We start from the raw sequence: 23427 nt of genomic DNA, 5'->3' as shown, positions 1-23427 counted from the left end.
GGATATAGACCAATTACTAGAATTTTTGGATCAAAGGCTATACAGTTTTATAGTCCTTTGAGTATAGTTCCATATTGCTCTCCAGAATGGTTGAATCAGTTCCCAACTTCACCAACAAACAATGCATTAGTGTCTCAATTTTTCCACATCCCCTTTGAACATTTGTCATTTCCCTTTTCTGTCATATTAGCCAATCTGATAGGTATGGATGGGGTGGTACCTCAGAGTTGTTTTAATTTGTATTTCTCTAATCAACAGTAATTTAGAGAAGTTTTCATACTACTATAGATAGCTTTGATTATTTAGTCTGAAAACTACCTGTTCATAGCATCTTGAGCATTTATCAATTTGGGAATGACATATTCTTATAATTTTAACTCAATTTTCTATATATTTGAGAAATAAGGCCTTTATCAGAGAAACTTGCTATAAACTTTTCTTCACATTTATAATTACCAGGTATTTCCTCCATCCTATTTTCCCCATGTTTCTCTCTCACACTCTCCTTTTCTCTCTCTCTCTCTCTCTCTCTCTCTCTCTCTCTCTCTCTCTCTCTCTCTCTCTCTCTCTCTCTCTTTCTCCTTTTACCCTGTCCATCCTCAAAAGTGTTTTGCTTCTGATTATCACCTTTACCAATCCGTCCTCCCTTCTATTGGCCCTTCTCCTTCTCTTATCTTCTCCTCCTACTTCCCCATGGGCTAGGATGGATTTCTATATCCACTTTGAGCCAATTCTGATAAGAGGAAGGTTCAAACACTAACTCCAATCTCTCCATCTTCCCCTCCATTGTGAAAGCTCTTCCACGCCTCTCTTATGTGAGATAATTTATCCCATTCGACTTCTTCCTTCCTCCTTCTTCCAGTGCATTCCTCTTTTTCACCCCAGTTTAATTTTTTAGATATCATCACATCATATTCAACTCACACCCATGCCATCTGTCTACATAAACTCCTAATTGTCCTAATAGTGAGAAAGTTCTTAGGAGTTACAAGTATGGTCTTCATATGTAGGGATATAAAGAGTTTAATCTTACTGAATCCCTTATGTTTTCTCTTTACTGTTTACCATTCTATGCTTCTTTTGAGCCTTGTATTTGAAAGTCAGATTCCCTATTTAGCAATATGTCTTTTCATCAGGAATGCTTGAAAGTTCTCTATTTCATTGAATAGCCCTTTCCCCCCTGAAGGATTATATTCAGTTTTGCTGGGGAAGTGATTCTTAGTTAAAATCCTAACTCTTTTGCCCTCCAGAATATCAGATTCTAAGCCCTCCAATTTTTTAATGTAGACACTGCTAAATATTGTTTTTATCTTGACTGGGGCTTCATGATATTTGAATGATTTTTTGTGGTTGCTTGCAATATTTTCTCCTTGACCTGGGAGCTTTGGGATTTGGCTATAATATTCCTGGGAATGTTCATTTTGAGATCTCTTTCATAAGGAGATGATTGTTGGATTCTTTCAATTTTTATTTTACTCACAGCTTCTAGAATATCAAGGAGTTTTCCTTGATAATTCCTTCAAATATGATGTATAGACTCTTTTTTTATCATGGCTTTCAGTTAGTCCAATAAGTCTTAAATGATTGCTTCTCAATATGTTTTCTAGATCAGTTACTTTTCTGATGAGATATTTCATATTTTTTCTATTTTTCATTCTTTTGATTTGTTTTGTTACTTGATGTCTCATAAAGTCATTAGCTTCCAGTTGTCAAATTCTAATTTTTTCAGCCCAACTTCTTTTTAATTTTTTTAATTATAGAAGTATTTTATTATTTTCCAGTTACTTGTAGAGATGGCTTTCAACATTTGTTTTAATAAGATTCTAGTTCCACATTTTTCTACCTCCCTCCCTCCCCTTCCTCCCCCTCCACAAGATGGCAAGCAATCTGATAAAGGTTTTATAGGTATAATAATATTCAATATGTTTCTGCATTAGTCATGTTATGAAAGAAAAATCAGAGCAAAAGGGAAAAACCTCAAAAAAGAAAAAAAGGCAGAAACAGTATGGTTCAATCTTCATCCAAATTCCAGAGTTATTTTTTTTTAATATGGAGAGCATTTTCCATCATGAGTCCTTAGGAATTATCTTGCTGAAGAGTCAAGTCTATCGAAATTGATCAAAACACAATGTTGTTGATACTGTGTACAATGTTATCCTGGTTCTGCTCATTTCACTCAGCATCAGTTCATTTAAGTCCTTCCAGGTTTTTCTGAAATCCATCTGCTTATCATTTCTTAGAGCACAATAATATTCCATTACATTCATATACCACAATTTGTTTAGCCATTCCCCAATTGATGGGCATCCCCTCAACTTCCAATTTTTTGCCACCACAAAATGTTGAACCAGCCCTGCATTGCTGGTATAAATCCTACCTGGTCATAGTGTATTATCCTGGTGATAAATTGCTATAATCTCCTCAGTAATATTTTGTTTAAAATTTTTGAATTGATATTCATGAGAGAAATTGGTCTATGATTTTCTTTCTCTGTATTGGCTTTGCCTGGTTTAGGTATCAACACCATATTTGTGTCATAAAAGGAATTTGGTAGAACTCCCTCTTCACCTATTTTACCAAATAATTTATATAATATTAGAATTAATTGGGGGCAGCTAGGTGGCACAGTGAATAAAGCACTGGCCCTGGAGTCAGGAGGACCTGAGTTCAAATCCAGCCTCAGACACCTGACACTTATTAGCTGTGTGACCCTGGGCAAGTCACTTAACCCCAATTGCCTCACCAAAAAAAAAAAGAAAGAAAGAAAAGAATTAATTGTTCCTTAAATGTTTGGTAGGATTCACTTGTAACCTATCTGGCCCTGGAGATTTTTTCTTACGGAGTTCATTGATTGTTCAATTTCCTTTTCTAAAATGGGGCTATTCAGGTCTTTTATTTCCTCTTCTGTTAATCTAGGCAATTTATATTCTTGTAAATATTCATCCATTTCATTTAGATTATCAAATTTATTGGCATAAAGTTAGGCAAAATAGCTCCTAATTTTTGCTTTAATTTCCACTTCATTGGCAGTGAATTCACCCCTTTCATTTTTGATACTGGTAATTTGGTTTTCTTCTCTCCTTTTTAAAAAAATTAACCAAATGCTTGTCTATTTTATTGGTTTTTTCATAAAACCAGCTCTTAGTTTTATTAATTCTATAGTTTTCTTATTTTCAATTTTATTAATATCTCCTTTGATTTTCAGAATTTCTAATTTAGCATTTAATTGGGGATTTTTAATTTGTTCTTGTTCTAGCTTTTTTTAGTTGCATGCCCAATTCATTTATCTCCTCTTTCTATTTTATTCATGTAAGTATTAAGAGATATAAAATTTCCCCTAAGAAGTGCTTTGGCTGCATCCCATAAGTTTTGGTATGTTGTCTCATTGTTGTCATTCTCTTGGATGAAGTTATTGATAATTTCTATGATTTGATGTTTGACCCACTCATTTTTTAGGATGAGATTATTTAGTTTCCAATTAATTTTCAGTTTTTCTTTCCATGGCTCTTTATTGCATTTAATTTTTATTGCATCATTATCTGAAAAGGATGCATTTACTACTTCTGCCTTTCTATGACTGTGAGGTTTCTGTGACCTAATACATGGTCAATTTTTGTGTATGTGCCATGTACTGCTGAGAAAAAGGTATTTTCCTTTCTGTCCCCATTCAATTTTCTCCAGAGGTTTATCATATCTAACTTGTCTAAAATTCTATTCACTTCTTTAACTTCCTTCTCATTTATTTTGTGTTTAGATTTATATAGTACTGAGAGGGGAAGGTTAAGATCCCCCACTAGTATAGTTTTGCTGTCTATTACCTCTTGTAACTCATTTAACTTCTCTAAGAATTTGGATGCTATACCACTTGGTGTGTGTGTGTGTGTGTGTGTGTGTGTGTATATATAAATAATTGATATTACTTCATTACCTATGGTACCTTTTAGCAAGATGTGGTTTCCTTCCTTGGCTCTTTTAATTAGGTCTATTTTTGCTTTTGCTCTCTCTGAGATAAGAATTGCTACCCCTGCTTTTCTTACTTCAGCTGAAGCATAATATATTATGTTCCAAATTTTTACCTTTACTCTATGTGTATCTCTGCTTCAGATGTGTTTCTTGTAAACAACATATTGTAGGATTTTGGTTTTTAATCCACTCTGCTATCTGCTTCCATTTTATGGGAGGGTTCATCCCATTCACATTCACTGTTATGATTACTAACTGTGTGTTTCCCTACAGCCTATTGCCCCCTTCATTTGTACTTTTTTTCTTTCACCCTATTCCTCGTATCCAGCATTTTGTTTCTGACACCTGCCTCCCTCAATCTACCCTCCCTTTTATCAGCCCCCCCCCTCCCTTTTCTTTCCCCTTTCCTCCCTTGCTTCTGCCCTCCCTTCTATAAGTACCCTTTTTTCCCCTTACCCTTTTACTTCCCTAAAGGGTAAGCTAAGTTTCTTTATCCAAATGGGTGTATATGTTATTCCCTCTTTGAATGAAATCTGATGAAAGGTTGAAACAATGTTCACTCTTCCCTTCTTTCCCTCTATTGTAATAGGTTTTTTGTGACCCTTCATATGATGTAATTAACCCCATTTCACCTTCCCTTTCCTCTCCTTTCCATATTCTCCCTTTTTTCTGCCCCTTAAGTTTCTTTATATCATCACAGCAAAGTCAATTTAATAACTATGCCCTCTATGTATACTCCTTCTACCTGCCCAAATAGAGATACAGATCTCAAGAGTTATAAATATTATCTTCTCATATAGGGATGTAAAGTTTAACCTTATTGAATAACTGTTTTTCCTCTGTTTACCTTTTCAGAATTCTCTTGAGTCTTGTATTTGAAGATCAAATTTTCTGTTGAGTTCTGGCATTTTCTTCAGGAAACCTTGAAAGTCCCCTATTTCACTGAATGTCCATCTTTTCCCCAGAAAAAATAATGCTCAATTTTGCTGGGTAGTTGATTCTTGGTTGCAATCCAAGCTCCTTTGCCTTCCGGAATATCATATTCCAAGCCTTCCCATCCTTTAATGTTGAAGCTTCGAGGTCCTATGCAATCCTGACTGTGGCTCCATGAAATTTAAATTGTTTCTTTCTGGCTGCTTGTAGTATTTTCTCCTTCACCTGATAATTGTGGAATTTGACTACACTATTCCTTGGAGTTTCCTTTTGGGGTCTCTTTCAGGAGATGATCAGTAGATTTCTTTTTATCTTCTGATTCAACAATATCAGGGTAGTTCTCCTTGATAATTTCCTGGAAGATGGTGTGTAGACTCCTTTTCTGATCATGGCTTTCAGGTAACCCAATAATTCTTAGATTATCTCTCCTGGATATATTTTCCAGGTTAGTTGTTTTTCTGATGAGATTATTTCACATTTTCTTCTATTTTTTTCATTCTTTTAATTCTGTTTAATGGATTCTTGGTGTCTCATGGAGTCATCAGCTTCCATCTGCCCAATTCTAATTTTTAAGGTATTATTTTCTTCAGTTAGCTTCTGTACCTCCTTTTCCATTTGGTCACACCCCACCCCCAATTTGGCCAATTGTATTTTTTAAGGAATTGCTTTCTTCAGTCAATTTTTGTGCTTCTTTTTCCAAGCTGTTGACTCTTTTTTCATAATTTTCTTGTGTAACTCTCATCTCTTTCATTCTTCTCCCATTTTTCTTTACCTCTCATTTGATTTTGAAAACTCTTTTTGAGCTCTTCCAGGAAGGCTTTTTGGTTTTGAGACAAATTTATCTTCCCCTTTTAGGCTTCACAGGTTGGCATTTTAACAAGATTGTCCTCATCTGAGTTTGTGTTTTGGTCTTCCCTGTCACTATAGAAGCTAGCAATGGTAAGGGCCCTTTTCTGTTTCTTACTCATATTGTAGCTTATTTTTTACTTTTAAAGTTGAAGTCTACTCCTGGGACTCAGGGGCCACTGTTGCAAGTTTCTTGTGCTGGGGGATAGTGGTCTAATCACTGGCTTTCTGCTCTGAGGCCTCTGTGGCTTATGGATTCCTCACCACCCTGGGCTTGCTCCCTGTGCTAGGATGGCATGGCCTAGTTGTGCCTGTCCTGTGGGTGGTTCTCTAGCTGGCAGTTTGCCTGCTCAATCAGGGCTGGTGGGTCTCACAACTGACCTGCTGTGCCACCAGTCTTCTGAGCCAGGACCAAGGGACCTCAGCTGCTGACCTGTGTTGTGGCCTGGAACCTCCTACTAACTTGCCCAGACCCCCTCAGTGCTGCACTGAACTGAGTTGTGCTGTGCTGAGCTGTGGTGCCTGAACTGTGCTGCACTCCCCTTTAGCTCCAAGTGAGTCAGACCTTTCCTAAAGTCTTCTAAATTAATTCAAGTTGGAAGATTGTGTCTCTCTGTCTTTTTGTAGGTTCTGTAGTTCCAGAATCCATTTAGAGGCTTGATTTAATGTTGTTTTTGAGGGAAACTCAGGAGGGTTCAGGCAACTTCCTTGGTTTCCCTGTGCCATATTGACTCCATCCTCCCCATTCTAATTTTTAAGGAATGATTTTCTTCAGTGATCTTTTGTACCTCCTTTTTACCACTTAACTAATTCTGCTTCTTAAGGAGTTCTTTTCTCCATTGAATTTCTACATATATTTTTCCATGTGGCCAATTCTGCTTTTTTTTCTACTTAGCACTTTGTTATGTTTGCCTCATTTACACTAAAAGCTGCAAGAAATAAACTTGCTATGGTTCAGTAACATAAGCCTTAGAGCTAGAAGGAAAGTTGAACATTCAGGCTAAGTTCAACTTTCCCTCCAGCCACGAGGTTTCTATTCAGGAAGCCATATCCTTTTTTCTTATCTCTACGACAATTAAAAAAAATTTTTTTTGCTTAAATTTTTGAATTCCAAATTCTATTCCTCCCTCCCTCTACTTTCACCTCCCTGAGGGGATAAGCAATCAGATATAGGTGATACATGGGCAATTACATAAAACATTTCCATATGAGTCATTTTGTATAAGAAGACTTAAATGAAAGAAGAAAATGCAATTCTGCTTTTTAAGTTCTCTTATTTAAATTTTTGTGCCTCTTTTACCATTTATCCTATTCTATTTTTTAAAGTATTATTTTCTTCAGCAATTTTCAGCATCCTTTACCAAGCTGTTGACTCTTTTTTTTCATGATTTTCTTGCATCACTCTCAGTTCTTTCCCCAATTTTCCTCTACCTCTCTTATTTGATTTTTAAAATCTTTTTTGAGCTCTTCATGGAATTATTTTGGGGCCTAAGACCAATTTTTCTTTTTCTTTGTGGTTTTGATGTAGTGGTTTTGGCTTTTTGGTCTTCTGAATTTGTGTTTTGATTTTCCCTGTCATCACAGCAACTTTTTATGGTCAGGTACTTTTTGTGGTGTTTGCTTATTTTCTAACCCTTATTTTCTTGACTTTTAGCTTTATGTTAAAGTTGGGCCCTGCTCCTGGGGTAGAGGGGGCACTGTCCCAAATGCTCCCAAACTTCAAGGATTTTGCATAGCCATTTTCAGAGCTAGTTCTTAAAGTCTGTAACTTTTTAGTTCTTCCAAGGTGGTATGATCTAAGGAGAGATGTATTTACTACTCTTCTGGACCGTGAGTGATCATAAGCATTCTTTTCCACCCCAGAACTGTGATGGGAATCCCCACTCCCCTATGGTCACAAGCTCTAGCATGTTAGTGCTCCTCCTCACCCTGAGACTGAGACCCAGGACTGCAACACACCCAGTCCTAACCAAGAGACCCCTGTAATCACCTTCTGACCAGTTGTCAAGCATCATCTGTGGGTGGAGAGTTCCATCCGTAGGCTGAGAGCTCCAGAATCCACTGCTGCTGATTCAATTGCCCCCAAGGCTTGCTATGCCCAACTGTACTTCATTCTCACCCTGGATGACAGACCTTTCTTGCCAACCATCTAAGTTGTCTTGGGATGGAAAATTGTTTCACTTCATCCAGAATTTATTTTGCGACATTATTTTTTTGTGGGGCAATAAGGGCTAAGTGACTTGCCCAGGGTCACACAGACAGTAAGTGTCAAGTGTCTGAGGCTAGATTTGAACTCAGGTCCTCCTGAATCCAGGGCCAGTGCTTTATCCATTACGTTACTTAGCTGCTCCCATTGAGGATTATTTTTAAGTTGTTTGGAGGGAATTTGGTGGAGCTTGGGTGAGTCCCTTGCCTTTTCTCCACCATCTTGGCTTTGCCCATAGGAATGGGGTAATTAACAAGTTAAATGCTAAGGTTGAACTGCTTCAGCAAGAGAAAGCAATTATAGAGAAATCATGGTGTCCATTTATACAAAACATGAAGAGGTAAACCAGGATCTCTCTAAGCTGGTAATATATTTATTCATATTGTTATTTAAGAGGTATATCTGTATATCAGATAGATATTCAATTAACTTGGAGAGAGGCTACAATTTTTGATGGAAAAAGAGGGAAAGGTGTAGGTCTTTGAAACACATGGAATCAACTAGAATGAATATTACCCAAAATATCATCCAAAATCAAGTTTGCAATATTTGAAGATTTCATGATATTTCAAACAGATGCCTTGACCAGAAATTGGCACATTGACTCTTCCTAAGGTTGAATTTTTATAGCATATAATTTATTAGATGCTACCTGGCTTTTGACTCACCCTCAAATTGAGCAGAGCTAACTTTCCTAACATGACTTCCCTATTATATTTGACTTGAGCAGTTTCATGTTGTAATAATTTCCCTCTAGAAAGAAGGAAAGTGCATTACTTGAAATACAAAGAAGCTTTTTATTTGTACAAAAGCATCTGGCTTTAAAAAAAATTATAGCATTCAGTTGGAGCCAAGATGGCAGATTGGAGGCTGCAACCCAGTTGAGCTATCTCAATATTCTCCGCCAAACAATGTTAAAATAATACCTCAAATTGAATTTTGAAGTAGCAAAGCCAACAAAGGGTTGGGTTGAGATATTTTTTCAGTCTGAGACAAATTAGGGGAATGGCAGGAGAGATCTGTGGCACTTGGGTAGAAACTGGTCCTGAATCCAGCTGCTGCACCAGTGGGCTTGGGAGGTGGCTGCAGCAGCAGTGGTAAGTGCATCAGTAGCAGCTTCAAGAGCTCTCAGCCCACAGATGGCAAGGGGGTTGGACAACTTGTCACAAAGAGACAGGAGACATTTTGCTAGCACCAGGAGCAGCTGGGGCTGACGGGCAACTCTATTACTCATGCAGAGTTTGGGGCCACAGTTCCAGGGTGGGGAGGAATACTTGTGGTAGGTCACAAGAGAGCAGGAGCCATGGTTACAGGTCCAAAGTAGAGAGGAGTGCTGGTAAAGTGATTGTAGAATAAAAAGGGACCTGGTCACAGGTCCAGAGTCAAGAGTAGCAGTAGTACTTGTGGTTGCGGGGTAGCAAGGGCCCTTCCTGGGTCAAAACCAGAGTGCAGACCAGGAGAGCAGTGATCATGCCACTCCCCACATCACACCACCTTGGAAGCACCAAAAACTTATAGACCCCAGAACTAGTTCTTTTTTTTTTCAAAAATTTTTTTAAAAGAATGTTAAAAATAACCAAAAGAACATCTATGGCACTTTGAATTGGTACTTAATTGTTATTTTTATAGCAAACACTATCATCAAAGAAATATGACTCCCAAGGCAAACATGATGGCATTGTCTTGCAGAATACTATCTAGATTTCCTCAAATTTTGTGATTTAATATAGATGTGATCTAGATTGATTTTGCACTTACAGAAGTGTGTGTGATTTAGAATATTGAATTATGGGCTTGTCATTTTCACTTTTAAATTTGAAAAGGAGCCAGAAAAACAATAAAATCATTACCTGAATTTGAGTATCATAAAACTTCAAATAACATCTGTTTGCATCTTTTAAGCATTTCAGAATGTTTAATTAACTTATACGAAAATTGCCATGTGACTGAGTCATGCTTTGGTCATTGCTATAGCATGATATGTCAAATTATTAAACAGTAAAATAGCTAACTGAATCTTTTTATTGTAGTAATTGACTACAAACAAGTCTTTTTTACATGCAAATTTATAAATCATTTGATTACATTTCCAGGCTGCTTTGAAATATAAATCCTAGCTAATTAGCTCTCTTTCTAATGCTACAGTACCACTGCCAAGAGAAGGAACTTAACCACAACCAACCAACCACTAAAGGAAATTGCCCTATGTTTGTAGGGAGTCCTTACTTCTGGTACGAGGGGCCAACTGGAATATCGAAAAGCTATTCCATAAAACTTTCTATTTTGTTGGATATTTTTCAAAGCAATAAATTGTTAACTACTGAATGGTAATTTCTGACTCCTGTCATTATTCCTATAATAATGAGGTTGCATTCTAAAAGGCAGCTAGATCTTGCTTATAACTATGTTTAATATAAGTTGGAATTTGTATAAGGGTTTCTTATAGAAGAAAATAGTGTGTGTGTACATAAATCACAGAAATATGTTTACCAAACTCTTTTAAATGATCATTTTTTCCTATTTAAAATATTGTTTAGTTTGAGACTTTGTTAGCACATTTGTAAAAACAACTCAGATCCACTAAGGTTTGTGATTTTTTTTCTGTAACTGGAGATTGTTTTTTTTTATGACTGAAGTGACATTTCAGTTAAACAAAATAAAGTAAATTTTAATATGTTGATTAAAATTTAATATGTTGACTTGATGTTAGATATATATAATTTCTGTAAGTTTTACTTGTTTTGAAAAAGGTGTAATGCTTTAATGTTAAAAATGCCCAAACAAAAAAAATTTTCTCTAGCATATAAAAGTATAAAATCAAATGGGAGAAAATGCACATTATTAAGTGAAGCTGTCAATTAGACTAAAGACCTTACCTTTACATCCAATGTGTGCTGCAGTTTCAATCGTACTGATTCTTGCTCCTGACGCTGGATTATGTCTTGACATTCTGCAAACTGCAAAGATGCCTACAATCAAATAACCACATGAGTATTAGACTTAACCTTGATAGTGAGCCAATTAATTTTTCAAAGCTTATCATCTGAGCAAATGTTGAGAGATCTTGAAAAAGACAGGGGAGTTAGAGTTAGACTAAAATATTTGTAGGCTGCCTTGTGTCACAGTGGATAGAGCTCTGGTCCTGGAATCAGGAAAACCTGAGTTCAAATCTGACTTCAGACATTTATTAGCTGTGTGACCCTGGGCAAGTCACTTAACTGTCTTTGCTTCAGTTTCTTCACCTGTAAAATAAGTGGAAGAAGGGAAGGAAACCACTTGAGTATTTATGCCAATAAAACCCCAAATGGGGTCATGAAGAGAATAGTAACAACAACAGAAACACACAAGGTGGAGGATGAAGAATGATGATAGAAACCCATTAAGAGAGTCACTCTTGTTAGAGAGAACTTGTGTAGTTAGGATTGCACAGATCTGGGCTGGATAGAATGGGGTATATCAAGCTAACTTAGCTACCTGTAGGCACAAGGAACCAAGGCTGTTCTTCTGCCTTAAACAGCCTAGTGACACTAAATGGTATTGGTAAAACACTATGTCCCCTTGGCTACATAGAACCCTCAAAGGGGCCTAACACTGGAGGTATTACTTCATTTATTATGCCAGTCTTACTTCATGGAATCTCTTTTATCCTAGGCTAGGTATTTTTTGATAGCAGATGTTTATACAAATTAACTAGATTAATTTAGGTGAATTGACTCAAGTTACCAGGGTTTTACCCTTATGCCCTTATGATTAATATGCTGTGTAGTGAAGAACCTTAGTAGGCTGATACTTTTGTCACTTTATAAAGTTTTTAAGTTACTAAATCTAGAGACACAACACATTTTTCTCCTTAGGAAAAAAATGTAAAAACAAAAAATATATATTTGTATGGCTAGGAATCTGCCTATTTAGACATCCTTGGCACTATGAGGATTACCAATTGATATCTTGCTACCATCTGGCTATTGGGAATGGGGGGGCAGAAAAACTCATTCTTCCTTGACTTGGTTTCAGTTAGAATAATAGGTCTTGGAAATAGTGGGCAGCAAGAGTGATTGACTAAGTAATAAACTGCCTTAGACTACACTTGACTTGTCTTTTGGAAAGGGAAGAAGGGGCACAGTGGTGGCAGAGGGGAACCTTTCCTAATCCTCAGATTTGGTTGGCATCAAGCTTGTAAAGCAGAAGGCATAGTGCTACCTTCATTCAGGGAATGCAGAGGAGCAGTCTCTGAGAAGAACAAAGGTAATGGCCTAACCAGACTGAAGACCAGTACACAGAAATACATCTGTATATAAAGGAGGAAGAAAAAGGCAGAACTTGACATTTTGCATAATTAGAGTATGTGAGAAGACTTTACAAACATGGAGGAAGAGATGGAAGGGAACAGGCATGGTATGAATCTTACTGAAATGGACAAAGGAGAATTGAGCACGTGTCAGCACGCGCGCACGCATGCACACACACACACAGAATCTGGTGCAGAAATATATCAGAGTCCACAGGCAAACTGAGGAGGATAGGGAATGGAGTTCAGAGAGAAAACCATGCCAGGAAAGGAATATTAAAGAAACAAAACAAACTTCCTGATCCTCAAGGGGGAAAAAAAGAATATAACTAGAAACTATGGGGAGATCCATCAAGTGGATAATAGCTGAACTATGATATATAAATGTAATGGAATATTTATTGCACCATGAGAAATGATATAAGGGATAACTTCAGAAAATCCTTGGAAGTTTGAACCAATACAGAGTGAAGTGAACAGAAGCAGCAGAACAATTTACACAATAACAACAACACTGAAAGACTTAACAACTTTGGTCGATGTGATGAACAACCAGGTCTCCAGACGACCTACAATAAAACGTTACCCCCTTTCTGACAGAGAGGTAATGGGCATAAGGTGCAGAGACAGGTGTTTTTGGACATGGCCACAATATGAATTTATTTCGCTTAACTACACTTGTTACAAGGTCAGTGGCGCTTTTTTTCTCCCATTGGGGGTGGGGTTTTAAGAGAAAGGGGTGGCTAGCAAAAAGAAGGCCTTTGAAATATTTTTCAAAATACACATAAGAGAAAAAAGGAAGTTTGGAAGGAAGTACAAGTGGACAGTTTTTAAAAGAATATGTTGAACTTATTTTTTTTTTAAAAATAAGCATTATGAAGTGGAGAATCATGATTTCATTGATAATCCTCTTTTTGTGTCTTCTATGCATATGGAAATATTCTTTCTGGGGGTTTTGTGTTCAGAATAAAAATTTCCTTTTTAAAAAAAATTAAATGATCAGTTCAAATAACAATTACCTTATCAAGAGCAATTTCCATGTTAGTAACTTTTTCTTTCAAGCGCCGCTCTTGGGATCTCAGGACCTCCAGCTCCCCTGCCATTTTGTTTTTTTCCGTTGCAACAAGGTTCAATTCTTGACTTAGCTTATTTTTCTCTTCTTTTAAGAAACGCTTCTCCTATGATTATAGAGAAGAAAGCATCTCTGGGATAATCTGGCTGCTATTACTAGGTGATAGAAATGTAAGCTATTGAATCAGTGAAACCTAACTTGAATGTTCAATTATTTTTATACTATTCAATCACTTGTTTATTAGTGAGACCAAGAGGAAGGAGACCGTGTCACTATGGATTCATTCTTATTTTCCTCACTGCTAGCTAGCCCTGTGACTGTTTCTCCTAGGTTTAGTAAATATAATATTTGATGACTTTCCACTAAAGAGACATTACTGTAACTATGTCTTTACTTGTGGAAAAAACTAACGCTTCTCAGAACTGCAGACAGCCATCATACCAAATTTTGTTGAATCCAATTACTATAGAAGATATGTCCATTTGACATCTTTTGCCAATTGCCATTTTTCAAGACTGCACACGATTCTGCTGAAGCCACTGTTACCTAACACACATCAAAATCATGCAACACCAAAAGTTATTATAAAACACAGAGACAGGGGGCAGCTAGGTGGCGCAGAGGATAGAGCACCAGCCCTGGACTCAGAAGGACCTGAGTTCAAATCTGGACTCAGATACTTAACACTTACTAGCTGTGTGACCCTGGGAAAGTCACTTAACCCTAATTGCCTCACCAAAAAAAAAACAACCCAAAAAACCCACAGAGACACACAAAATGCTGAGCTCATTAGATTTTCAAGTTGAAAGGGACCCTAATTAGAGGGTCAAAGGACCTGAGTTAAATTCCTACTTATATTATCTCTGTTACCCTGGTCAATTGACTTCAACACAGTTTTCTTTCCTGCAATTCATTCAAATCTCAGCATCAGTCAACAGGTCTGTCAATGCAATATACTTCAGGTTTCAGAGGGCAGAGGAGGGGCACAGGGATATGAAAAACAGGAGTAAAAACACTCTCTCCACTGCTATCACTTTCAGTACTTTCCCTTTCCTGATCTGGGGTAGGAATCAATGTATAGACTCTGTCCCTTTTTTCTAACTGCAGTTCCTCCTCTCCCTTGGCTGGAATGGGCAATGTCAGTAAGCTCATTAAAAGTCCCCGGGAAGTTGTCTCAGTGGTGTTAAGCAAAGTGGGCTCCACCGGCAAGACTAAGGCGCAAACATGGAAAAAAACAGAAGGATCAGGATAAGAGAGAAAGATGAGGAACTGAAAATAAAAATAAATGCATCAAGGAACCCGAGGACAAGGTGGCATCAGTGACACAAGTTCTGTAGTAGATTGCCCATCCTTCCTCAAGGTAGAGCGAGCCTAAGGTCAACTCAGAATCTCAGAATGGAAAAGGGGACCTCAGAGGTCCCCTTGCCTGACTTGCACCTCCCCTCAGCAATCCCCTCTCGGCGTTGATTCTTGATGCTGAGAGAAATTATTATTAATAACCAGTTATAGGGGCAGCTAGGTGGCACAGTAGATAGAGCACCGGCCCTGGATTCAGGAGGACCTGAGTTCAAATCCGGCCTCAGACGCTTGACACTTACTAGCTGTGTGACCCTGGGCAAGTCACTTAACCCCAATTGCCTCACCAAAAAAGAAAAAAAAAAACAGTTATGGGGGAGATCCAGGTTTTTTCCCTGTCCTATTTCCTTGCTCAAAGCCCAGCCTTTGAAGGACATTACTGACCTCTGCCAAAAATTTACCTCACCTAGGCCTTATTTAAAGTGAATTCCTGCCCATTGTGTTCCACTCAAGCCAGTTTGGGTGGAGGTAGATCCTTTGCCTGGATTGCCCGAGACTGAGGGTGGTGTAGGTGTAGAGATAGTCTCTTTGTCCCTCTCAGCCCCTCACTGGTGTGAGCCCACTTCTCAAAGTAATAGTCATTCTCTCATGAATAATTAACCAATCAGAGTTGATTGCCACCCTCAGGAACACCCAATCTTCCAAGGGCATATAAACTGTGAGCCCACTGCCATGATTGGTCTGTGAGGGTGCCACAGACCTCTTTTATTAATAAAATGCTAGCATTATTAATTACCCAGAAATTATTTTTCTCAAACTTTTTAACATGACAACTCCCTCCAGTAAAGGGGAATCAACCTCCACCCTGAGCAGCTTTAATTTCCAGAAAGTCTCCCAGTTAACTTAATAAATTGTTTCCAATTAAGTTCCATGTAATTGAGTAAAGTCACATTTTCTACCCTATAAAACTCACTTTTACATATCATATGTTATAGACATCTAAAGTTTTAGTTTAAGGTAATGCAAGAAAAATGTTGACATTTTGTAAAGCAAACACACTTCAGTGTGATTTCTAATATAATTTTAATGTCTTATTTTTATTGTTTCTCCTCCTTTGGTCTTTGTATCTTACACTTGTGTACCCTATTTGCTCTGTGCTAACAGCAGTCTTGCTTTCTCAACCCCCCCATCCTCATTTCATGTCAGAAGGATGCAGATCTAAAAGACACTCAGATAACATTTTCAAGGTTTTTTTGTCATAACAAAGAGTGAGCCAACAGTCGCTGGTGTGTGTGTGTGTGTGTGTGTGTGTGTGTGTGTGTGTGTGTTCCTCCATCTATCATCTTTTGCATCCATCCCAAAGTGTCCTAGCTGGTCTTTACTCTCCACTCCACCCTCCTCACCATTGCCATAGGACAGTGCTGGGGCAGCTAGGTGGCGCAGTGGATAGAGCACCGGCCCTGGAGTCAGGAGGACCTGAGTTCAAATCCAGCCTCAGACACTTAACACTTACTGGCTGTGTGACCCTGGGCAGGTCACTTAACCTTCACTGACCTGCCAAAAAACCAACCAAAACAAAAAAAGAATGGGAAAAATGCTTGGTGATTGATTGACTGAGCTGATGGTACAGGGCATGAAGAGCTGGGGCTGGAGTCAGGAAGACCTGAGTTCAAATCCAGCCTCATACACTCAATGGCTGTATGATCCTGACAAGTCACTTAACTTCTGTTTACCTCAGTTTCTTCAACTGTAAAATTGGGATGATAACAGCACCTACCTCCCTGGGTTGTGGTAAGTATCAAATGAGGAAATAAGTGTAAAGTGCTCAGCACATAGTAGGTGATCTATAAATGTTTATTTCCTTTGATTAGGCCTTTGCTGATCTTCCTAAAACTAGATTGTAGTGCTTTACCCGACCCCTAAATTATCTCGTAGTCAGAAACCACTGATCACTTTATATATACTTTGCATTTATTCATCAATGTCCATGGTGGGATCCTTAGTAAAACATTCCCTCTGTGAGAGAAGGAACCATTTCATTTTTGTCTTTCAATTCCCAAGACATAATACTGTGCTTTACATATAGTGGGTGTTTAATAAAAATTGCTGAACTGAGTTGAATTATATTACGTAAGACTCAATTCCTAAAAGCACTAAGTATGACATGTCAATGTTTTCCAATACTCTGATGAAATAAGATAGCAGTGTGCTTCTTCTTCCTAGGAACAAAAGCTCACTGAAGAAAATAATTCCTTAAAAATTAGAATTGGTCAAGTGGAAGATTAATGATCTCAAGATACAACAAGAATCAATAAAACAGTCAAAAGAATGAAAAAAATGGAAGAAAATGTGAAATATCTCATTGGAAAAACAACTGATCTGAAAAATAGGTCACAAAGAGATCATTTAAGTATTATTGCACGACCTGAAAGCCATGATCAAAAAAAGGAAGCTAGACATCATGTTTCAAAACTTATAAAGGAAAACTCCCGTGATATCTTAGGACGGAAGGGTAAAACAGAAATCAAAATAAACCACTGATCACCCCCTGAAAAAGATCCCAAAATGAAAATTCCCAGGAATATTATAACCAAATTCCAAGGTTAAGGTCAAGAAGATATTTCAAGTAGCCAGAAAAAACAACAACATTCAAATATCATGTAGCCACAGTTAGGCTCACATAAGACTTATCAGCTTTTAGATTAAAGGAGTGGAGGGCTTGGAATATGGTATTTTGGAAGACGAAGGAGCTAGAATTGTAACAAAGAATAACTTACCAATTAAAACTTGGTAATAATACTGGGGGGGGCAGGGAAATGGATTTTTAATGAAATAAGAGGATTTTCAAGCATTCCTGATTAAACTAGAGCTGAATAGAAAATCTCACATTCAAACACAAGACTCAAGAGAAATGAAAAATCACAAAGAAATGAATACGGTTAAGCCGTTTACATTGTCAAATGGGAAGATTAAGGGAGGCAATGGTCAGAAGCAAAAAGAATTAGAAGAGGAAATAGTAAGACTAACTAGTGGGGAACCTCAATTTATCCCTCCCAGATAAATCTAAACAGAAAATAAAGAAGTTAAGGAGAGGAATAGAATTTTAGAAAAGTTACATATGATAGACTTCTGGAGAAAACTAAATAAGAATAGAAAGGAATATACTTCTGTTCTCAGCTATCCACGGCACCTTCACAAAAACTGACGCTATATCAGGGCATAAAAAAACTCATGAACAAATGCAGGAAATAAGAAATGTTAAATGCATCCTTTTCAGATCATAATGCAATAAAAATTGCATTTGATAAAGGGCCTTGGAAAAATAAATTTTAAATTGTGAACTAAATAATGTAACCCTAAGGAATGAGGTCACAGAAACCAGCAGTGACTTCATTAAAGATTATGAAACAACACCCCAGGATTTGTGGGGCCTCGCAGGACCAGTCCAATCTCTAAATGCAGTACAACTCTTCCTGCTTTTGCCCCTAATGAAATGGATCCCTGCTCCCTACAAAGTGTGCTTTTCTTTTCTGCATCGAGGTCAGGAAATACTTAGGATAACGCAGCTCCAGAAACACAAGTTTTCTAGAATGTAAAAGGTGCTTATTCTTCCTGAGGGTGGGTGTGACGGCGTCTACTTTGAGATCTCGCTTCACCTTAGATGCGTTTGTCATGGCTTCCTCCAGGAACTGGATCTTGCTCTGCAGGGCGTCTATCTGGCCTCTTTTGGCAGTGATTTGCTTCTGCATTCCCATTGCAACTTTCATGGCTGTAAAAAGAAAGCGCCAAGTGCTTACTTATCGATGAACATTCTCGTTAAGCAGTTGGTTTCTTTAAAACCACTCTCCATCGCAAACTATACTAAATTTACAAAGTCCACACGGATTTTGGAGTTCCTTGGGATTATAAATCAATAGGGTTATGGGCAGCTAGGTGACGCAGTGGATAAAGCACTGCCCCTGGATTCAGGAGGACTTGAATTCAAATCTGGCCTCAGACACTTGACACTTACTAGCTATGTGACCTTGGGCAAGTCACTTAACCCTCATTGCCCCACCTAATATAAAATAAAATAAAAATAAATCAATAGGGTCTCCGTGGGGAGGGGTGGCAGGAAGAGAAAGAAGGAAGGAAACAAGCATTTATGAAGCACTGACTGTGTTATGCTAAGTGCTTTACAAATGTTATTATTCCCATTTTCACAGATGAGGAAACTGAAGTGAGCAGAGGTTAAATGATTTGCCCAGGGTCACAGAAAGTTAGTAATTATCTGAAGATGAATTTGAACTCATGTCTTCCTGATTCCAGACCCGGCACCACACAGATGCCTCTAGGAAGGAATGGTTTCCCAATGGCTGTAGAGAGGGAAAATCCCACCACCACCCTCTGTAGCTTTGGTTTGGCCAAAGTAATGAGCTTCTTTGGTCCCATGGAACGTAGCTGCCTTGTAAACTGTACAATGACCTAAACTTTTCCCCTGGTGTCAGCTTTCCTTACAGAACTGGGTTAAGAACAATGATCAGAGGGGACAGCTAGGTGGTGCAGTGGATTAAGCACCAGCTCTGGATTCAGGAGGACCTGAGTTCAAATCTGGCTTCAGACACTTGACACTCGCTGTGTGACCCTGGGCAAGTCACTTAACCCTCATTATCCCATGGAAGAAAAAAAAGAACGATGATCAGATTCAAGGTGATGGCCACACACACAGACATCAAAGGATCCCATGTCATTGTTCACCAAGGTGATTCTCTGGATCATGTAAGAGGTCTATGCCGATGTTCTGTATGTGTCTTAAGGTTCCAATGACATTATAGACACTCGGCTGTCACTCGGCTGTGTACCGTCACGTGACTGGAACGTCCTGCAGTCATGAGGGTACAATGAAGATCAATCCCCAGCGTAAGCCTTTCGTGCCTATGACAGTGTAAAATGAGGAGTGTCGGGAGGAAAACTGGGCCTGACCCTTCTCACACCCTGGGGATCTTCATTCTGGAAGCATCTTTATAAACAGTAAGCAGCACGAGCCAGTACAGGAGTCAGAGGGAGGGCCTTTAAAATAGTGCTTGCTTTGCCTACAAGAAAACTCAGGTACAATCCAACCGGGAGCTAAGGAAAAATAAGCTAAAAAATGACCCTTCAAAAGCAAAAGAAGGGTCCTGGCTTGTGGCTCTTTAAATACCATGTGCTGGATTTTTTAAAGGCACTTAATAAACGTGGGGTACCTTCGTTAATTGGTACTGTGGATGGTGTGTGGCCAGAAATGGATGAGAAACAGAAAACTTGTACTTGACTGAGCTGGGTCTAGTTTGACCACTATGTGTGCTTCCCAGACATATAGGTCCTGATGCAGTTACACGAACCAAACGATTCCTCTCCAGGCCAATCCTCTCACTTGAACAGACCAGGCAGAATTGGGGTGAGGAAAAGGAAGGTCTGGGAAGAGATGCCCCAGTGCGAGGGGTCCTCGTGCTCACCACCCCATCCTGCTGCCTTGCCCTTAATAATCATGGGTCATGTCAGCAGCTGTACTTCTAGGGCTTGGGTCTCACCACTTGTGGCCCCAGCTCCTCAACTTGCATGGAGCTCACAGCGGTCACAATGCACACATGGGTAATCGGAAAGGTGTTGTACATTCGTTTTAACTTGTTATATTCACGTCTAGTTCTTTTCTATATAAAGAACTGGGAGATGTCAGAAACAGTCATGACACTGTTAACAGGAGCTGATGTTTGTATAATAACCTGTAAATCTCACCTCACAACAGCTCCATGAGGTTGTTGGATAAGGCAAGTGCTCTTATTCTCCCCATTTGAAGATGAAGCTGAGGCTCAGACATGCCCATGGGCATTACCGTATTCAGACTCGTGCCTCTTGACTCAGGGCCCAGCGTTCTGTCTGTCACAGGTTTGGTTTTCTTGACACAATACCAGAAGAAGGAAGGTGTCTCTACTCTAGGCGTGGCTGCTCCCTGCTCAGAAGGAGGGGAAGCCCTGCCCTGTCAGGACCCCTGTCCTTCACCCTTAGGCCCCCTCATGGGGCCTCACCAGTTCCTATGTGTCTGAGTGCCTGGAAGCAATGGCGGGATCGGGGAGGCACTTCTTATTTGGGGTAATACAACTTGTAGGAACTATTAGGTAGATCAATTTACTAAGGATTTGTATCTCATCTGAATAAAGAAGTTGGGAAGAGCCCTTCAGAAATTCTCTTGCTCTTCTCTTTTAACCATAGCTTATTATCAGATCAAAAGCAGAAGAAAAGAAAGAAAAGAATCTGTTGTCTATAGCATACCATGGCCATCAGATCCTTCCATTGTCTTTAAAGTATTTCTCGTTTGTTCCAGCTCAGCCTGTGCAGATTTCAATTGCATTTTCAGCTTGTTTGTGGTACATTCCATCTCTTCACTTTTGTTCCGATAATTTCTTTTTAAAACTTCATAGTCCTCTGCACAATATAATACCAATTAACTCAAGTTGACCTATTCTTTCCCATTGTCATAAATGTATCTTTATCACAGCTAATGAAAGAAGATCTGTCACATGTACTTGCTTTCAGATTAAGGGAAATTATTTTTTGTAACTCACGGCAGGGAACAAAAGATTGCAAACAATTCTCAGGTTATTAAAATTGACCGAATGCGAATTTGGTACAAAGGGTTACATAAATTTGGGAAAGCCAATGAAGCTATTAGTTCCGTGCTCTCAGACACAATGCATTCCTGGAGGTCCTCTCTTAAGGTAGGGATCACCAAAAGGCAAAACAAAACAAAACAAAAACCCTAATGAACTAATATTTAGCCTGTCTCATAAGACATTGATTGGCAGAAATCACTCCATGACCAATAAGTCTAGGCCTCATTAGTAGGTGTCAGGAGAGGGGACGAGTGAAAGATGGAGTGAAAAGGAGAGAACATTGGATTTACCCAACATACACATAACAACAAAAGGTTTCTCGGCTTTATAAAGAGGACTCTTAAGAAGATAATGGGGGCAGCTAGGTGGCGAAGTGGATAAGAGCACCGGCCCTGGAGTCAGGAGTACCTGAGTTCAAATCCGGCCTCAGACACTTAACACACACTTACTAGCTGTGTGACCCTGGGCAAGTCACTTAACCCCAATTGCCTCACCAAAAAAAAAAAAAAAAAAAAAAAAAAAAAGAAGATAATGGCTCCAAACTATAGGTTCCCCTAAATACGACTTAGTTTACATGCACATTGTAAGAGATACAAGGGATACTTATATTATATTATATTATATTATATTATATTATATTATATTATATTATATTATATTATATTATATTATATTATATTATATTATATTATATTATATTATAGAGTTATTTCTCTTTTCTCAATTAAGGATCCTAGGGCTTTCCTTTCAAGGCATTTCCAAAAGACTTGTTCCACTTGTTGCTTCACTATTAATAAACCATTAATGAAATTGTAGAACTCACTAGGCATGAGGGTTTTTTTTCTTTTATTCTTGTCAACTGAGTACTAAATTTTATTGGCTGAGGCTTCTGAATGAAGTTAAAATGTGGTGAGTATAAGACAGGAATGCATGGAAAACACCCTGGGTTCCCATCATTAGCTCAGTCCTCCATATCACCGCCCATTGGGACTACATGACTATTGGTATTGATGTTTTCGCCAAAGCTGAAAACCAGTTATGTGTTCTGTTTGCCCTGATCCTCAGAGGCACATTCAGTGTCAGGAGGTAGAGCAGTCTTGGCTCAGCCTAGCGGGCAGGCCCAAGGGGCACCATACCTGAAAGACTGGAGAGCTCGTTCCGACTATTTTTCACCTCAGCTAGGAGTTGGTCTCTCTCCTGTTTCATGTCCTTCACTGCACGGAGCCGTTCAGATCCAGTATTCACCAGCTTCACCTTTTCAAGTTCCAAGTCACTTAGCCGAGCTTCGAGCTCACGTATTTTTGAATCTTTCTTGTCTTTTATAATCTAATCGTATGAGTCAAAACAAAGGATTCAGAAACATATACCCATGCATATGTGCATTTATAATAACATTATTGTTGAGTCATCTTAGTCATGGCCGACTCTTTGTGACCCTATTTGGGGTTTTCTTGGCAAAGATACTGGAGTGTTTTGCCACTTGCTTCTCCATCACATTTAACAGATGAGGAACTGAGGCAAACAGGTTTAAGTGACTTGCCCAGGGTCACATGGCTAATAAGTGTCTGAGGCTGCATTTGAACTCAGGTCCTACTGACTCCAGGGTCAGTACTCTATCCACAGTGCCGCCAAGCTGCCTTATTTAACCTTATTTAAAGCATTAAGGGAATGGATAAAATTAAAAGAAAAGGAAGTCCATGTCAAAAAAAAAAAGAAAACCAACCCTTAACAAACTGCTACAGGGGACATGACTAGACGCAGAACCAGTCTTGTCCCTTCTAGCTCCTTCAGCAGCAAAAGAGGCAGATACCAGCAGATGAAAGCACAGTGAAGAAACCAATGGATCTGGCATCAGAGAACTCTTTCCAAACCCCACCTCTGATGCTGCACCTCAGTTTGCTTACTGGTAAAATGAAGGGGCTGGCACACAGAGATGACCTCTGGTCTCTTCAGCTCTCTTCTTAGGGTTATGAATTTGGAAACCGCGGCCCCACGTTTGGAGTCCCATGCTAGGCCTCTCTGTGTCTAGGCAGTGGAGTTTCTCCTCCAGTTAAACAGAAAGATGCCCAGGACTGACCTAACTCCTCACAGTGTGTCCCTTCCTGACTCCTGACTTCTGCTGGGGGGACCGTCCTTTGCCCAGTTCCCCACATGCAAAACTTCAGAGTCTTCTCTGGCCTCCATTCCCTTTCCC

The 23427-nt window shown here is 38.9% G+C and overlaps 1 protein-coding gene across 1 annotated transcript in view; it reads right to left on the bottom strand.

Annotated features, from left to right (window-relative positions):
- The window catches only part of CCDC158 (coiled-coil domain containing 158), a 115760-nt gene that overhangs the window by 34098 nt on the left and 58235 nt on the right, over positions 1-23427 (bottom strand). The window contains exons 13-17 of the mRNA XM_043969649.1: positions 22370-22559; positions 20893-21045; positions 18261-18373; positions 13256-13414; positions 10825-10917 (exon numbers count right to left, since the gene is read on the bottom strand). Of these exons, the coding sequence (XP_043825584.1) occupies positions 10825-10917; positions 13256-13414; positions 18261-18373; positions 20893-21045; positions 22370-22559 (708 nt within the window). The remainder of the gene's footprint in view (positions 1-10824; positions 10918-13255; positions 13415-18260; positions 18374-20892; positions 21046-22369; positions 22560-23427) is intronic.

The sequence above is a fragment of the Dromiciops gliroides genome, chromosome 6 (assembly GCF_019393635.1).
Source record: "Dromiciops gliroides isolate mDroGli1 chromosome 6, mDroGli1.pri, whole genome shotgun sequence".
In the NCBI taxonomy this organism is placed as follows: Eukaryota; Metazoa; Chordata; class Mammalia; order Microbiotheria; family Microbiotheriidae; genus Dromiciops; species Dromiciops gliroides.
This window is presented reverse-complemented; position numbering and strand designations above follow the sequence as displayed.